Source organism: Eptesicus fuscus, chromosome 9 (genome assembly GCF_027574615.1).
Source record: "Eptesicus fuscus isolate TK198812 chromosome 9, DD_ASM_mEF_20220401, whole genome shotgun sequence".
Taxonomy (NCBI): Eukaryota; Metazoa; Chordata; class Mammalia; order Chiroptera; family Vespertilionidae; genus Eptesicus; species Eptesicus fuscus.
In genome coordinates, this window is record NC_072481.1 from 55,734,614 (window position 1) to 55,751,618 (window position 17,005).

The window sequence follows — 17,005 nt, forward strand, 5'->3', positions numbered from 1 at the left end:
ATATTTAAGGATGTGCTTTTATGTTAGCATTTAGAGTCTGGGCCATTTAATTGCACTTAACAATATTACCCACTTACCATATGCAGAGAAGGTACTTATTATTGAAGGCAGAATATACTTTATGCAAAAAAATCATGGTTACGAGCTAAACACGTAACATATTTTAAGCATTTTACTTTAACTATATTCTGAAAATTCAATAATGAAGCAGAAAGAGATACACCTGCCCTTTGAAACTCCGCCTGGGCAAAATGAATCCTGTGTATTCCATCCAATGCTTCTTGTCCCAGTTTGGTTTTAACTAAGAAGGGCACCTAGCACAACCTCTGAAGAGGAATCCTTGTACTTTCCAGCAGTCTTTGCCATCGGGGCTTGATTCATTACATTCAAACTGAATTACTCTGATTCAAGAACAGTCACATTTCCTCTAAGTAGCCCCACCCACCTGGGTCATGACCTGGTGTGTGCGAAGGGTGAAATGGTCAAACTTCTTTGTCTATTAGCACTACTATAATTGGCTATTAGAATTTAGGTCTCCCCCCACCCCCACCCCCTCCTACGTACAGAAGGATCCTTTTCCACATAATCAGGTAAAATTGTCCCTTCTTCCTCTTTCTAGTGCACCAAAGACCAATTAACATGAAGATCCAGAGCTGGCGGGAAGCTTCAATATCACTTGTTCTAACCTGGGAGAGAACACAGTCAATCCTCTGCCTGTGAAAAGTATGACCACTTTGCATATAATTAGAGGGTAATAACCGAGTGCTAAAAGGAAAACAAATCCTAACGAAGGGGCTTATTATGGAGAAAGAGTTGTCTTTTTAATGTTACCTACCATATACAACAGACCTTGCATTGAATAATGATTGACACATAAGTTCTTGGATAAAACATATAATCCGAAAAGGTATTCCATGGGACATGAATGCAACTTTCAGGGTCCCCCAACCCCCCCCCCCCCCCCCCGCCTTATATGTGAAGAAGCAATATCTGGGGTTGACAGCAAAGCATATTCTGAATACTATTTCCAGTTATTAGAAGATATGAAGCTGGCAGGTAAATGATGGAGATATTGGGCTTTTGGATCTTGTCAGAGACCAGAAAAGGGGCTATTTCCTTACTGCCTTATGTGATAAGCCAGTCAGATGTGAAGGCAGGGCTATAAGCGTAAATCCTCCATACAGTCCACCCACTTTATGGGACTGTCTCAGGAAAACTATAGATCCGGCCAGTGGGCAAGTTTTACCTTAAACAGAATGAAACAACCTCTCTTTCAACAGGGACACTGAAGCGAAAGTTGTCAATTCTAGATGATCACAGAGTGAATGAATGCTTAGAAGTACAAAATGGTTGTTTCTCTTGAGCAGACAATATGTAAAATTCCCAAAGGTCTTAAGTTTTCCAGATAAACTGACAGCAAATAAGGTCCTGAAGACTGTCAGTACCATAGATTAAGAAACAAACTTTTCATACTTACTTATAATTAAAGCTACAGAATTCCATTAGTGACTGACAGTAAAATATTCACACATTAAAGAATGAACCAAAGAACAATTTTGGGAACAAGGTAAGAGGTCCAACAATAGAACACTGTTAAATACAGTACATTCATAAAATGGGTACTCCGCAGCCATTCCCAATGTGTTCTTGTAGAATCTCCAAGGAGAGGCAAATGGTTGATAATATATTGTAAAATGAAAAGTGAGGTTACAAAACGGTTCTATACAATCTCTATTTTAGACCCCCAAAAATAAGTACATAGAAAAAAAGACTGGGAGAACATACACAAAACTACAATCAGAAATTAGCTCTGCTGGTGAGAATTTAACGTCCTCACATTTTTTTCTTTTCCAAATAAAAAGGGGCTAACGGGAAATTCTTTTTTTTTTTCCAAAATGAGTCAATAAGTATATTCTGACCTCTTTGTTCCATCTTTTTAATAACACACCAAAGAAAAACATGAAAATATATTTAGTGCCATTTAACACTTGCATTAACAATTATTTTCCTTTAAGTTAAAAAACAATAGTGCATCAAATTTAGTTTCCTTATATTTTTTGCCAATTCACACAAGAGCAATGTATCTTTAAAAAGATACGACATAAATTTTCATCTAAGATTATAGTCTTCCATGCAGTCCTCTTTATGCATCATCACGTCTAGAAAATGAACTTCATGTGCTTGATCCCATAAGTTTTGAAGAAAACCATGATGATGAGTGCCCACAATCCCAGAATAAAACCTCCAGGAGGATGCCAATCTTTCAGCTTTGGTTTCTGCAAAATAAGAATGACATCACGTGGTAAATTTAACAAGAGGCAGAGTTCAACAATGGGTAAAGCAAATATTAACAGAAATATACATTTCACAAGCTGTGTTTTAAGGGGGAGTAATTTAGCCAAATTAAATGTCTTAAAATAGAAACAATGGTGAAGATTTAAAACTGGTAAATATCTCAATGTGGCTCTTATCAACATCAGTTTTAAATTATATTTTGTTCCCTCAAAGGGGGCTTCCCTGACCACCCTACCCAACCATCTCCATTCAGACAAGTTATTCAGTAGCCTAACAGTCCTCACTTTGAATTTGCATGTTCAATAGTTTGTTGGTTTTATCTGTCTCTCCTATTAGACAATAGCTCTGTGAGGGTCATCTTGTTATATTCCCAGCACCTACCTGCACAGTGCCTGGCACATGGGAGATAGTCATACAGTATACTAAGTCAGTGGAAAACAAAAGCTACCTGATCCATTTATCCTGACATTCCACAAATACTTGTTTGGGGGCCTGTGCCTTTGGCCAGGTTACTCCCTTGAGGTAGAATGCTCCTTACTCCACTGTGCCTATTCAAAACTCACTAACTTAAATGCCAACTCCTCCAGATTTTTCCAGCTGATGTAAGCTTTTCTTTTAATTTGTAGCTCCTTCTACTTTTACTTCTATCTATTATCACAGTTAACTTTATTGCTTATCTCCCTGTAAACTTCCGGGGGTCAAATTCTGGCTGAGTCCATTTTACATCCCCTTCTCATCCCCTACGCCTCAACACTAAGTCAAGTGTCTTGTATGTTTCCTTGCCCAACAAGGACAGGCAAACCAGTCTTCCTCATTTAGTTGTCTTTCAACAGCTGCACTGTGGCCCTGAAATTGGAGGTCTGTGAGTGACTGTGATCTCTTTATGAGTTCTACTTCATGAATTACTAGCTAAGATTGTAAGGATAGTTATGATGAGAATCATATTTTAGACTAGAGTGGAGAGAAACTGTAATCTGAACTTTGCTTCAGTTATCATGTAAACTCCATCCAAGAAAGGTTCATAAAACTCTTAGAAGAATCCACATCTTATGGTTTGGTTTTCCCTTATATAACCAGGACACTTAACCTCTTCACTTTTAGTAGTGCACGTTAAGAAATGTGGTGTTTTTTTGTGGGTTTTTTTTTTCATATACTTCATCTCTTTAAAGTGCCCCCAAACCAGGCATATGGGGCATGGTAGCAGATGATCCTAGCTTAGCCAAGTAAAACTACATTGATGCCTGCATGCCAATCACTGGGAAATATGTAACCACCTATTCTCCAGATGCAGATCTGAGAAGGCTGTTCAAACCTAAATAGTCAGTGAGAGGTATCCACCTGTTCTGTTGGCAAACACCAACAGTGCTCTAAGGGGGAAAAAAAAGGGGGGGTGAGGTTCAGGAGAAAAAATACCCACACACAGAGAAAGAAATAGTCTAAAGATGGAGAGAACATACCTCGAATAAGATTTAATAAGGAAGCAAAAGATAATTTTAGGAAAATTTTAGTTGAGGTGGACTTGAATAAAGATGCACAAGGAAAGAAAAAGACAAGGGGAGGGGGAAGATGCACAAGGAAACAAAACATTTTTCTTAATGTTACAGAGAGAAAAATAAAACAAGATACAAGGACAACAGGCTAGATACAAAGAGAGCTGGTTACATAATTTTATAACAGCAAATTAAAATCTACATTGACGAAAATGATATCCTAAGGACATCATTGAGTCCTTCTTTCATGTAATTGTGATAGACTGTGGCAAAAAAAAAATAATAACCCCAATTCTCCATACTTCTCTGGGTCTAGCCTTTGCAATACGTTGCTTTATAGCAGCTCTCATCAAGAGATAGAATCTATCACCCATCTGGCGTGGCTCTGTGGTTGACTATGAACCAAGAGGTCGTGGTTCAATTTCCCTGTCAGGGCACATGCCTGGGTTGTGAGCATGATCCCCAGTTAGGGGGCATGCAGAAGGCAGCTGATCGATGATTCTCATCATTGATGTTTCTATCTCTCTATCCCTCTCCCTTCATCTCTGAAATCAATAACTATATATATATATATATATATATATATATATATATATATATATTTTATTTTTTTTTTAAATTTGGAATCTATCTATATTCTTACTCCTTGAAGCAGCTGACCTTGTGACTTCTCTTGGCCAACAGAACACACACAAGCAATAGTATCCTAGTTCCAAATCTAGCCTCAAAAGGCTTGGCTTCCTTCTGCTCTCTCTCAGACCTCTGCTACCACCAGGACAACAAAATCTAAGCCAGGTTTCTGGAGGAAAAGGTGCCAGGTGAGGAAGAATTCAGGTCCCCCAGCCAACAACCAACCAACTCACAGAAACAGAACCACCCAACCAACCCAGGGTTCACCACAGACTCATGAGGTCAGAATATGTGCTCATGAGCTGAGAACAGAACTGCCAGAACTCAGACTAAATTGCCGACCTGTAGAATTATGAGCTAAATAAATCATTGATGTTTAAAGCCACTAAAATTTGAAGTGATGTGTATACATTGAAAGCTATGGAATATATCCACTGAGATGACAATGTGGAATGAAAAACCCTGAAATTTTATTTTCATAAGAAAATTAAGTTGTATACTTGTAACCTCAGGTTTCTGCAACAATGGTATAAATAAGAAGAGTGTGAGGGGCAGCTAATCGACCCCTTGTCCACCATGAACTTTGTTCAGCTCGGGGGAAGTCTGTCAAGATAATCCCCTCTGACCCTTCTAGAGTAAGAAATACTCATCTGAGCTAAATTTCACAAAGAACTTCTACAACCACCTGTGGCATCCTAACAGTGTTTACAGCCAGCCTTTGATAAAGCTGTCCAGGAAAAATACTGCTGTACTATCTCCTGGAGGTGAATTTCACAAACTTCTTTCCCACCCAACCCCCTCACTTTAAAGGAACTGCAGGGATGCTCACTTCTGGCTCTTGCCTATAGTCTTCCTGGAAACAGACTGATTCCACTAGTCACCATGCCAGAAATCGCTCTCAAGGAAATGAAGTGGGGGGATCTAGAGACTAACTCCCCTAGCTTCCCTCTATCCTTCCTCCTCCCAACTGCAATCTAGGTCTGAGGTCTGGTTCCTTTCCATTTGGAGTTCGCCATTTATGTTAATGAGATGTTGCCCCCTTCTGGAGAAATGAACATCTCCCAGGATCTTGATGCACCTTTCCCATGGTAAATTTGCAAAACAATTCATCTAATCTAGGATAATTAACAATGACTTGTTTTTAACTGTGATTTTATTTTTAATAGAAAGTTGACCATGATTTTTCCTTAACCATGACATTTTTTTCTGTGATAAGAATACCCACTATTAACATTATTAATATGGCTCTGGAATTTCTGGCCAATTCAGATATAACATTTAGGAAGGAAAAGTAAATTTGCATAATTAGTTATCAACCAACTCTATAAAATAAACATAATTATTGATATTAAAGAGTTCAGATTTAAAATAAATATATTAAAAAATATCCTTCCAATATGCCGATAAAAACAAGTCAGAAAATAGAATAGAAAAAATTACAGTCACAATAGCAATAAGAAACATTAAATAAGTAGAAATACCCATAGCATGAGATGTAAGGCAAACAATTTATATTCCTCTATAGAGAGGGGTAAATAGTCCTGAATACAAAAAAGAATATGATAAAGCTAATCTATAATGTTGTTCTGATGCAAAATACATCAACGAAACAGAATAGAAAGTAGGTGATCAGCCCAGTATCCAAGAATTTAGTATACAATAAAAACTATTACAAGTCAATAGGCAAGGGAATATTCTTACTGGTGTTCTAACAAAGGATTAACATTTGAAAAAAAATCAGTTTTGTTTCTAACCCAACACTATAACCAAAATACACTTTACATAACTTAGAATTAGATGAAAAAATATTAGATGGAGGAAATTTTTTTTAATTACTTTTGTAAAGTGGCACCTATGGACATATCATAATGGGGCTATGTTAATCGCAAAGGTGGAGAGCAGTTACAAAGGAGCTCATGTGGAGAGAAGAACAGGAGTCCAAGGGCCAGCAAGCTGGGGGGACTGTCAGGTGGGTGGCTACTACTTGGGAGAGCTGGTCCTTGAATGAGGGATCGTAATTGGGTTGGTGAAGAGGAGGGGATCACACCCAGGCAGTGGCACATGGAGCAAAGTCATGGTGATGAGAAAAGCTAGGCATTGGGGAAAGGGTGACGCCCCAGCCTGGGCTGGTGCAGGAAGGTGATAAAAGCTCCACGAGGGTGGAGATTGGCATCTTCTTTGTTCACTGCAGAAGCCACGACCCTGGCACTTAGGAAACCCTGTTGAAAGAAGCAGCAAGTTTGGGCCATGGAGAGTCATTCTGTGAATGCCCAGCTGTGTGCTGGGATTTGAGACAATGAGAAGCCTCCGAGCGCTTGAGCCAGTGACTAACCACAGGTAAATGGGGTGAAGATATAAAATGTAGGAGAATATGCACAGTAAAGGAAGTTATAAGTTTAAAGACAATGAATAAAAACAAGGAAGAAAAGGTGAAAATAAAGATGGCGGCATAGGTTAAACACCTAACCTGCAGCCGGGCACAACAATTTCAAAAATACAACTAGAGGTCAGAACGGACATCGTCCAGAACCACAGGAGAGCTGGCGGACTGAAATGCCCACAGCTGGGGGGAAGGAGAAGGCCACAGGGACAGTCGGGGAAGCCGTAAAAGCCTGAGGTATGGAGAAACGGGCGGAGACACGACCACACGCGCCTGCGGGGAGGATGGAACCGGAGAGGAGGGGGCGGCTGATGACCTGGCCGGAGTTCACTGGCAGGAAGGAGATAAAGGCTCCGGAGTGCGCTGAGCACCGGCTCCGATTGCACTGAACCCCATTCCGGGCGAAACCCTGGGAAACTCACTCACTTTCGCAACTCCGCCGCCCCCGCAGGCCGCCCGGCCCGGGACGCTGGGGACGCCGCCGCAGCGGCGGCGCCCGGAGCCCGGCGGCCTCCCAGCACCCGTCCCCGCCGCGCAGCCCCCGCGCGCCTGGTCCCGCGGGACGCGCGCCCCGCACACCGGACGGAGGCCCGGGCGCCCTTTCCGTGCACCTCCCGGCGGCGCTAGACTTCAGTAGAGTTGACTGAATTCAAGGGATTAAAAAGTATAAATTGGGGGGACGCTGCGGCGGCGACGTCCGGAACACGGTGATGGCGGTGCCTGGAGCTCGGCGGCCGCCCAGCGCCCGTCCCAGCCGCGCAGCCCTCGCGCGCCTGGTTCCGCGGGACGCGCGCACCGCGCACCGGACGGAGGCCCGGGCGCCCTTTCCGTGCACCTCCCGGCGGCGCTAGACTTCAGTAGAGTTGACTGAATTCAAGGGATTAAAAAGTATAAATTGGGGGGACGCCGCGGCGGCGACGTCCGGAACACGGTGATGGCGGTGCCTGGAGCTCGGCAGCCGCCCAGCGCCCGTCCCAGCCGCGCAGCCCTCGCGCGCCTGGTTCCGCGGGACGCGCGCACCGCGCACCGGAGGGAGGCCCGGGCGCCCTTTCCGTGCACCTCCCGGCGGCGCTAGACTTCAGTAGAGTTGACTGAAATGAAGGGATTAAGAAGTACAAATTGAGAAGTTTGAAAAAGATGGCGGCGGAGGTTAAAGGCTGTTCTGTTGCCTCGCACCCAGCGAAATCGGAGGGGATGAGGTGTGGAGGTGCGTGGGTCTGGCTGGTGGCGGGGGAAAGGGGCTTTTGTTCCAAACCTAAGGGAGATTAGCTCTCCATCACCCTGAAACCCATCTTCTGGCGAACCCCGGGAGACCCAGATGCCTGCGGGGAGAGGCGGGACTCTTGCAGAGGTGCGCCCAGCAATCAGTGTTTTCTGCGCTGGAGTGCGGAACGAGGGGACTTAGATACATGGAAGGCAGAAGGACCAGACTCACAGCCATCGAGGCTCGCCGCACCATGGCCTGTTGGCGCCCTGAGACCCCGCCCCGCCCTGGGACCCGCCCCGCATGTTTTGAAGACCTGCCCCGCAAGTCTTGCAGGCACACCTGCGCCCCAAGCAACGGCTTATGCATGTGGGTGGCCTGCCCTCTGGCAGCGGACCAGATGATCTGCTGTTCTAGTCGGACTGCTCCAGGGCCACTCAGACAGGAGGAAGAAACTACAGTTTTTGCTGTAATCCTTGCTGAGTGCCTAAGGCAGTAGCTGATCTACACCCCATTGGAGACCCAGAAATGAGGGCATCTAGTGGTCTGTGGGAGATGACACCAGATTTCAACCACGTGCATAAGGGACACATTCAACGGGAATATTCAGTGAGCGCCAAAGCTTTGCTGCACCAAGACCCGGCCCATAAACGTGTCTCCTGCACAGCAACTCTTCCTTTATAGACAAAGAGAGCCCCCCCAGTGACACCAACAACAATCAAGACTTAACTATACAAAGGAGGACCAAGATGGAGGCATAGGGCGGAAGCCTGATTGTTGCCTACCACAACAACTTTGAGACTACGACAAGAGAGCAGAGCAGACACCATCCAAGACCACCATAGGGCTGGCTGAGTAGATGCTCTACAACTAGAATAAAAGAGGGGTATGTGGGATGATGCTGATGCCGGTGACCCAAAGACCACACTTTAAGAACTACAGCTCAGGCGACACAAAAGAACTATGGCTCAGGCGATACAACAGCGGCCTGGAACGTGCTCGGCGCAGTTCCCCCGGCGGTCTCCGGCTGAGGGGACGGCTCCATTGGCAGCCAAGCACGGACAGACGAGCCCCTATGAGACATGGGGTGGGAGACTCCGCGCTTGCTGACCTCTGAGTCCGTCAAGAATCTCAACGCCCCGGAAGCGGCCAGGTGCGCATGCTCGGCGACCGGCCACCTATGCAGACCCAAGGGCCGACGCAGCGACGCCAGACTGGCCCACCGCCATGCACCGGGTGCACCGGAGCTTCGCTGAGCCGCCGCCCGACGAGTTCTGCAGCAGCCATACTGGAGCTCTGGAAGGATGGCCAGGGGAATTGCTGAGGGGGGATTGACCGGCAGGAATTGGGATCGGGAAGACGGGGCCCCGCTGAGACCCGGGTGCGGGCGGGGTTGCGCGCCTCTGGACTCAGGTGTGGTCACACGCCTCTGGGTATAAGTGAGGCCTCACGTCCCTGGGTCTAGGTGAGGCCACATGCCCCTGGGTCCAGGTGAGGCCGGACTCCGGGTCCGGGTGAGGCCAAGTGCCCCTGGACCCGGATGACGCAGGACCCCGTGCCCGGGCGAGGCCAAGCGCCCCTGGGTCTGGGAGAGCCCACACACCCCTGGGTCCAGGCGAGACCATGTGTCCCTGGATCCGGGTGAGGCTGCGTGCACCTAGGCCCGGGTGAGCCCAAGTGGCCCTGGGTCTGGGAGAAGCCAAGCGTCCCTGGGTCCGGGTGAGACCATGCGTCCCTGGATCCGGATGAGGCCTCGTGCACCTAGGCCCGGGTGAGCCCAAGAGGCCCTGGGTCTGGGAGAGGCCAAGCGTCCCTGGGTCCGGGTGAGACCATGTGTCCCTGGATCCGGGTGAGGCCTCGTGCACCTAGGCCCGGGTGAGCCCAAGTGGCCCTGGGTCTGGGAGAGGCCAAGCGTCCCTGGGTCCGGGTGAGACCATGTGTCCCTGGATCCGGGTGAGGCCTCGTGCACCTAGGCCCGGGTGAGCCCAAGTGGCCCTGGGTCGGGGAGAGGCCAAGCGTCCCTGGGTCCGGGTGAGACCATGTGTCCCTGGATCCGGGTGAGGCCTCGTGCTCCTAGGCCCGGGTGAGCCCAAGTGGCCCTGGGTCTGGGAGAGGCCAAGCATCCCTGGGTCCGGGTGAGACCTTGTGTCCCTGGATCCGGGTGAGGCCTTGTGCACCTAGGCCCGGGTGAGCCCAAGTGGCCCTGGGTCTGGGAGAGGCCAAGCGTCCCTGGGTCCGGGTGAGACCATGTGTCCCTGGATCCGGGTGAGGCCTTGTGCACCTAGGCCCGGGTGAGCCCAAGTGGCCCTGGGTCTGGGAGAGGCCAAGCATCCCTGGGTCCGGGTGAGACCATGTGTCCCAGGATCCGGGTGAGGCCTCGTGCACCTAGGCCCGGGTGAGCCCAAGTGGCCCTGGGTCTGGGAGAGGCCAAGCGTCCCTGGGTCCGGGTGAGACCATGTGTCCCTGGATCCGGATGAGGCCTCGTGCACCTAGGCCCGGGTGAGCCCAAGTGGCCCTGGGTCTGGGAGAGGCCAAGCATCCCTGGGTCCGGGTGAGACCATGTGTCCCAGGATCCGGGTGAGGCCTCGTGCACCTAGGCCCGGGTGAGCCCAAGTGGCCCTGGGTCTGGGAGAGGCCAAGCGTCCCTGGGTCCGGGTGAGACCATGCGTCCCTGGATCCGGGTGAGGCCTCGTGCACCTAGGCCCGGGTGAGCCCAAGTGGCCCTGGGTCTGGGAGAGGCCAAGCGTCCCTGGGTCCGGGTGAGACCATGCGTCCCTGGATCCGGGTGAGGCCTCGTGCACCTAGGCCCGGGTGAGCCCAAGTGGCCCTGGGTCTGGGAGAGGCCAAGCATCCCTGGGTCCGGGTGAGACCATGTGTCCCAGGATCCGGGTGAGGCCTCGTGCACCTAGGCCTGGGTGAGCCCAAGTGGCCCTGGGTCTGGGAGAGGCCAAGCGTCCCTGGGTCCGGGTGAGACCATGCGTCCCTGGATCCGGATGAGGCCTCGTGCACCTAGGCCCGGGTGAGCCCAAGAGGCCCTGGGTCTGGGAGAGGCCAAGCGTCCCTGGGTCCGGGTGAGACCATGTGTCCCTGGATCCGGGTGAGGCCTCGTGCACCTAGGCCCGGGTGAGCCCAAGTGGCCCTGGGTCGGGGAGAGGCCAAGCGTCCCTGGGTCCGGGTGAGACCATGTGTCCCTGGATCCGGGTGAGGCCTCGTGCTCCTAGGCCCGGGTGAGCCCAAGTGGCCCTGGGTCTGGGAGAGGCCAAGCATCCCTGGGTCCGGGTGAGACCTTGTGTCCCTGGATCCGGGTGAGGCCTTGTGCACCTAGGCCCGGGTGAGCCCAAGTGGCCCTGGGTCTGGGAGAGGCCAAGCGTCCCTGGGTCCGGGTGAGACCATGTGTCCCTGGATCCGGGTGAGGCCTCGTGCACCTAGGCCCGGGTGAGCCCAAGTGGCCCTGGGTCTGGGAGAGGCCAAGCATCCCTGGGTCCGGGTGAGACCATGTGTCCCAGGATCCGGGTGAGGCCGCGTGCACCTAGGCCCGGGTGAGCCCAAGTGGCCCTGGGTCTGGGAGTGGCCAAACGTTCCTGGGTCTGGGTGTGACCATGTGTCCCTGGATCCGAGTGAGGCCTCGTGAACCTAGGCCCGGGTGAGCCCAAGTGGCCCTGGGTCTGGGAGAGGCCAAGCGTCCCTGGGTCCGGGTGAGACCATGCGTCCCTGTTCCGGATGAGGCCTCGTGCACCTAGGCCCAGGTGAGCCCAAGTGGCCCTGGGTCTGGGAGAGGCCAAGCGTCCCTGGGTCCGGGAGAGACCATGTGTCCCTGGATCCAGGTGAGGCCTTGTGCAACTAAGCCCGGGTGAGGCCACGTGCCCCTGGGTCTGGGAGAGGCCAAGTGTCCTTGGGTACGGGTGAAGCCAGATCCTGGGTCCGGGTGAGGCCGTGCGCCCCTGGATCCATCCGGGTGAGGCTGGGTCCCAGGCCCGGGTGAGACCACGCGCCCCTTGGGTATGGGTGAGGCCACGTGCCCCTTAGTCCAGGTGACGCCGTGCCCCTGGGATCGGCCGAGACCAAACCAGAGGGAGTCAGACCTCCATTACCACCATTTGTCCACCATCCAGAGCTGAGGGGTCAGTGCTGACATGTACACATAAGGAACTACTGGACATCGAAATTGGGTCTCAAAAGAACTGTTGGTCCAGGGGGAAGCTCGCTACAGATTGATTCATTTGCCTGTCAGCATAAATATTATTGCTCGTCTCACATTCAGTTCTTATTAGTATATATCTAGTGACATTTGATCTCGTTCATCTAGAGGAAATGATGAACAACATAGACTGAGGAACAAGAACAGAACCAGAAGCAAGGAGGCATCGATCGGACTATCGGGCCTCAGAGGGAGGATACGGGAGGGTAGGGGGAGGGTGGGGGGAGGGGGAGAGTTCAACCAAAGGACCTGTATGCATGCATATAAGCCTATCCAACGGTTAAGTTCAACAGGGGATTGGGGCATGCGTGGGGAGAGGGGTGGGATGGGAATGGGGGGATGAGGACAAATATGTGACACCTTAATCAATAAAGAAATTAAAAAAAAAAAAAAAAAAAAAAAAGAAAAGGTGAAAATATTTTTATAAAAAACTTTTGAAAAGATCTACATTTTGCAAAATGTGTAAGTCAAATGAAAAGGCAAATAAATAGGAGAATATGACAGAAAGGGGGTTGAATTCAGTACATGAAGATCTCCCCAAAATTAATAAGAAAGTATACAAAGATTTATCAATAAATGGGAAAAGAAAAGAACATTTTTGAGAAAGGAATAATTATGAGTGGCTAATTAATATTAGAAAAAAATCAATTTTCTTGATCACAAAAACAAATTTAAAATGATATATTATTTCTTTCTCTTTTTAAAATTAAACTAGTAAATATTAAGGATGGTCTAATTTTCAGGAAAGTAATCTATTAACATGTTCAGAGGTCTTTAAAATGTTTTTATCTATTCATTTGTGGGATCTATTATACTAGCTAGGATCTATATTAAGAAACTCAGAAATGGTGACAAAAATTTAACAAAAAGATTTTCTTCTCAGTGTTATTTATATAATAAAAAAACAGGAAATAATCTATATAAATAAAATGAGAAGTAATATATACCCACATAATTAGCCATAAAAATGTTTTCAAACAATTTTAATAACTTGAAAAGATGTTTATATTGTGATAATAAAATAAAAGCAAGATGCAAACTGAGTATAAAATATTATCTTTATTTCTATAACAATATTCAAGGAAGAAAATATACTAAAGTTTTTAATAGTATTTCTCTTGGGGAAGTAGGATTAGAGGTAGTTTTAATCTCTTCTCTCCATATATCTGTACTTTTGAAAGTATGTTTTCTACAATGGATATGTATGTCTTTAACCATTTTGGTGGGGGAGAGGAATTTACAGGAAAAACTTGTATTAAAAGAGTCCACCTACAAAAGTCTTCATATATTCACTTTTTCCAAATTAGGAGATGTACTACAATAATACTGTTTAGTATTTGATATCCTACTTTAAGAAAAAGTAATATCAATAGCATGACAGCAACAAAATAAGGTGCTTTTTCATTATGTACTTAATAATATTCTTGAAGTATAACAATACTGCTATTTTTAAGACAACTATAGGTAATATTTTAGACATTCTACAATTTTACTTACAATCAAATGACAGATTGTTATAATTACTATTGCTTTTTCAGATACGTTAGCATAGGTAGCTAGATAGTAAAGGAAGGGAGCAAAGGGAATCAGACATTAAGAATCCTAATAAACTGGGAAGCTGAATCCAATACTGGGCCTGCTTCACTAGGAAGCTACAGTTTCACACACTCCCCAGGGAACCACCTGTCCATTCCCTGAAGATTACCGGGGGTGGGGGTGGGGGAGAGACAGAACAATAAAGGGAAATTCTGCTGGCACATGCCCTGTTGAAGCCAAGATGGCCCAATGGGAGGTGCTTCTACTAGGAGGCATGGGCATTAGGAGTCAAGATAATGACCATAAAGGCCTGTCTAGCCTGGGAAAAGGATCCAATTGGATAAGGGACACAGGACCCTGGAAGATCGAGGAAATGGACTGATTAGGAGGAGGATCCAACACAAGCCCACAAAAGATTGGGAAGTTGATTGGTTCCCAAAAACAATATAATAGAATCCCAGCTTAATGAAGAGTGCTCTCGCTTAGTGCAGCCAGGAACACAGACTGAGCTAGCTAGATGAGGACAGAGACATGGACTGAACCAATAGCACAAAATGTCTGGACACCGGTCCTATTTCTGGGCCTGATGAAGACAAAGCTGAACTTCTTCCATGGAGGACGGTCAGAGATGAGACACCAGAGCTGAAACCAGGACCACTGCCTCTTACCCTCCCATACAGGTCTCCCAGAATGCTTTCCTTGCAACTCCGTGAAAGGACTTCATTTTCACCAGCAACAAGCTCATATTTAAGTATAGTTTATAATTTCATTTGTGTCCTTATTAGAGCTTCTCATAAAATGACTGTATGTAGTTAAGGTTCTCTACTGACTGCTATTATGTACACTTTTTTTTTAACCTTTCACAATAACAGTGATAATACAAAGGTGAAAACCATACTTAAACACTGCAATGTGTCATGAGCAAACACTTAAAGGCTCAAGGGCCACCTATTATATAAATGCCTAATACTTCAAATTAGATAGGTAGCTAAGCAACATTGCACTGCCACTTGGGAATGGTATGCAGTCTCTTTTTTCACGTTGCTAGGAGATCATTACCACAGAACTTTAAAATAGTTAACAAAGCACAGATCTAAGTATTAACTTTATGTAAAAAGAGAAAACTAGGATTTTCATAATTGTATATATTTATTGGCAAGCAAATAAAAATTTTCAAGGTTTCAATGGGATGCTTTTCTTAAAATATAATACACATATCAGTTCAGTTAGACTGTATTTTAAATAAAAATAAAATAATCTAAGGTCACAATTATAATTACTTTAGAAAATAGCTGTTTTTAATTGTTTAATCAGTGATAATATGTTAGTGTATCTAAACTACATCCTTTCTATAAAATATAATTTGTACTCTTCAAGTTATGTTAATGATATAAATCAAAGACATCCTATAAATCCCTTTCTCTTGAGTATGGACAGGACTTGTGACTATGATGGGAAATCTCCTGTGATTAGGTTACATAATAGAGCAAAGATGAATGGATCCTGAAGATGTAATGAAGGTCCCTAATCAGTTGGCTTTTAGTTAATCAAAAGAGAGATTATCCTAGGGGCAGGAGCTGACTTAATCAGGTGAGCCCTTTAGAGGAAGGTCTAAATATCAGAGACAGAAATCAGAGAGACAGATATACTAGGAGCAGACAAGATGCTCTGCTGTTGTGGAGTGGACCTCAGGAAGGAATGGCAAGCAGTCTGCAGGAGCTGAGGGCCTCAGTCAGTCCTACAACCACGAGTAACTGAATTCTGCCAATAACCAATAAGCTTGCTCGAGGACCCTGTGCCGCAGATGAGACTGCAATCTGGTTGACACCTAGACTGAAGCCTTGTTAGGCGGTAAGCATAGAGCTAAGCTAACCTGTGTCCAGACTCCTCAGCCATGAAAACTGTGAGATAATAAATGCTTTAAAATCATTAAATTTGTTTGCTATGCAGAAATAGAAAACTTGTAACAAAAGTATTCATTGCATCTGATACTTATTCCTTGGATTCCTTGGGGAGAATAACTAATTAAGATTTTAACTAAATATGTTTTTAAAAGTAGTAAAGAGTTGGGGTGACCAGGTTGGCAGGGGAGGGCAGTTGGGGGCGATCGGGCTGGCAGAGGAGGGCAGTTAGGGGCAATCGGGCCAGCAGGGGAGCAGTTAGGCATCAATCAGGCTGGCAGGGGAGTGGGGTTAGGGGGTGATCAGGCTGACAGGCAGGCGAGCAGTTGGGAGCCAGCAGTCCCGGATTGTGAGAGGGATGTCTGACTGCCGGTTGAGACCTGATCCCCACAGGGATCGTGCCTCAACCGGCAGTCGGACACCCCCCAAGGGGGTCCCAGATTGGAGAGGGTGCAGGCTGGGCTGAGGGACACCCCCCCCCCCCAGTGCACGAATTTCATGCCTCTAGTTTTGATATAATGGAATATAGAAAACTGGGCCTCTAGTTTTGATATAATGGAATATAGAAAACGAAAACATACTTTATATTGGGCACATTTATAAAATTGCAATGAATTTTAAAAGACCAAAACTCAATTTATAACTGTCATCATGATTTTATCATTGTATCTGTTAATGACATGAAAATTCATTATATATATATGTATGTGTGTGTATATATATATATATATATGTGTGTGTGTGTGTGTATATGTGTGTGTATGTGTGTGTATATATATATATATTATATATATATATATATATAATATATATATATATGGTAATATGCAAATTAGCCAGGACACCGTAACAGACATAACCAATCAGGAGGAGGCTGTGCACGCAGGTGAGGCCCAGAGCAGAGACGAGACAGAGATAGGGGGGCCTTCCCAAGCCGCTGCGGCTGAGCACAGGCCCGGAGAGGAGAGGGCGGGGGCGGGCCCGGCCCACCCACAGCCACTGTGGTCAAGCGCAGGCCAGGCGGGGAGAGGGGAGAGGAGAAAGGAGAGAGGGGAGAGGAACTTGTTCGCAGCCACTGCGGCCGAGGGCAGGCCCTCACCAGCAGTCCCACCTCTGTGCGTGAGCGGCAGAGTAAACACCTTTTCTGACCGCTCATTGGCTAAGCCCCAGTACACTATTCACAGTGTTCTTGGTAACTTGCCTAATAAGAATCCAAGAAGGTGATCTAGAGTTTTTCCACCTCACTCCTGGAGGAAAAAACGAAGGTCCGCTGCTGGAGGGTCTAAGAAATGTCATATCCTGCCCTAGTTGGTTTGGCTCAGTGGATGGAGCCTCGGCCTGCTGACCGCAGGGTCCAGGTTCAATTCTGGT

At 47.0% G+C, this 17,005-nt stretch overlaps 1 protein-coding gene across 1 annotated transcript in view; it reads right to left on the reverse strand.

The window, feature by feature from the left end:
- Positions 1 to 1,966: 1,966 nt before the first annotated feature.
- PIGK (phosphatidylinositol glycan anchor biosynthesis class K) overlaps positions 1,967 to 17,005 on the reverse strand; it is a 102,835-nt gene continuing 87,796 nt past the window's right edge. The window contains exon 11 of the mRNA XM_008139446.3: positions 1,967 to 2,276. Coding sequence (XP_008137668.2) covers positions 2,160 to 2,276 — 117 coding nt within the window. The 3' untranslated portion in view covers positions 1,967 to 2,159. The remainder of the gene's footprint in view (positions 2,277 to 17,005) is intronic.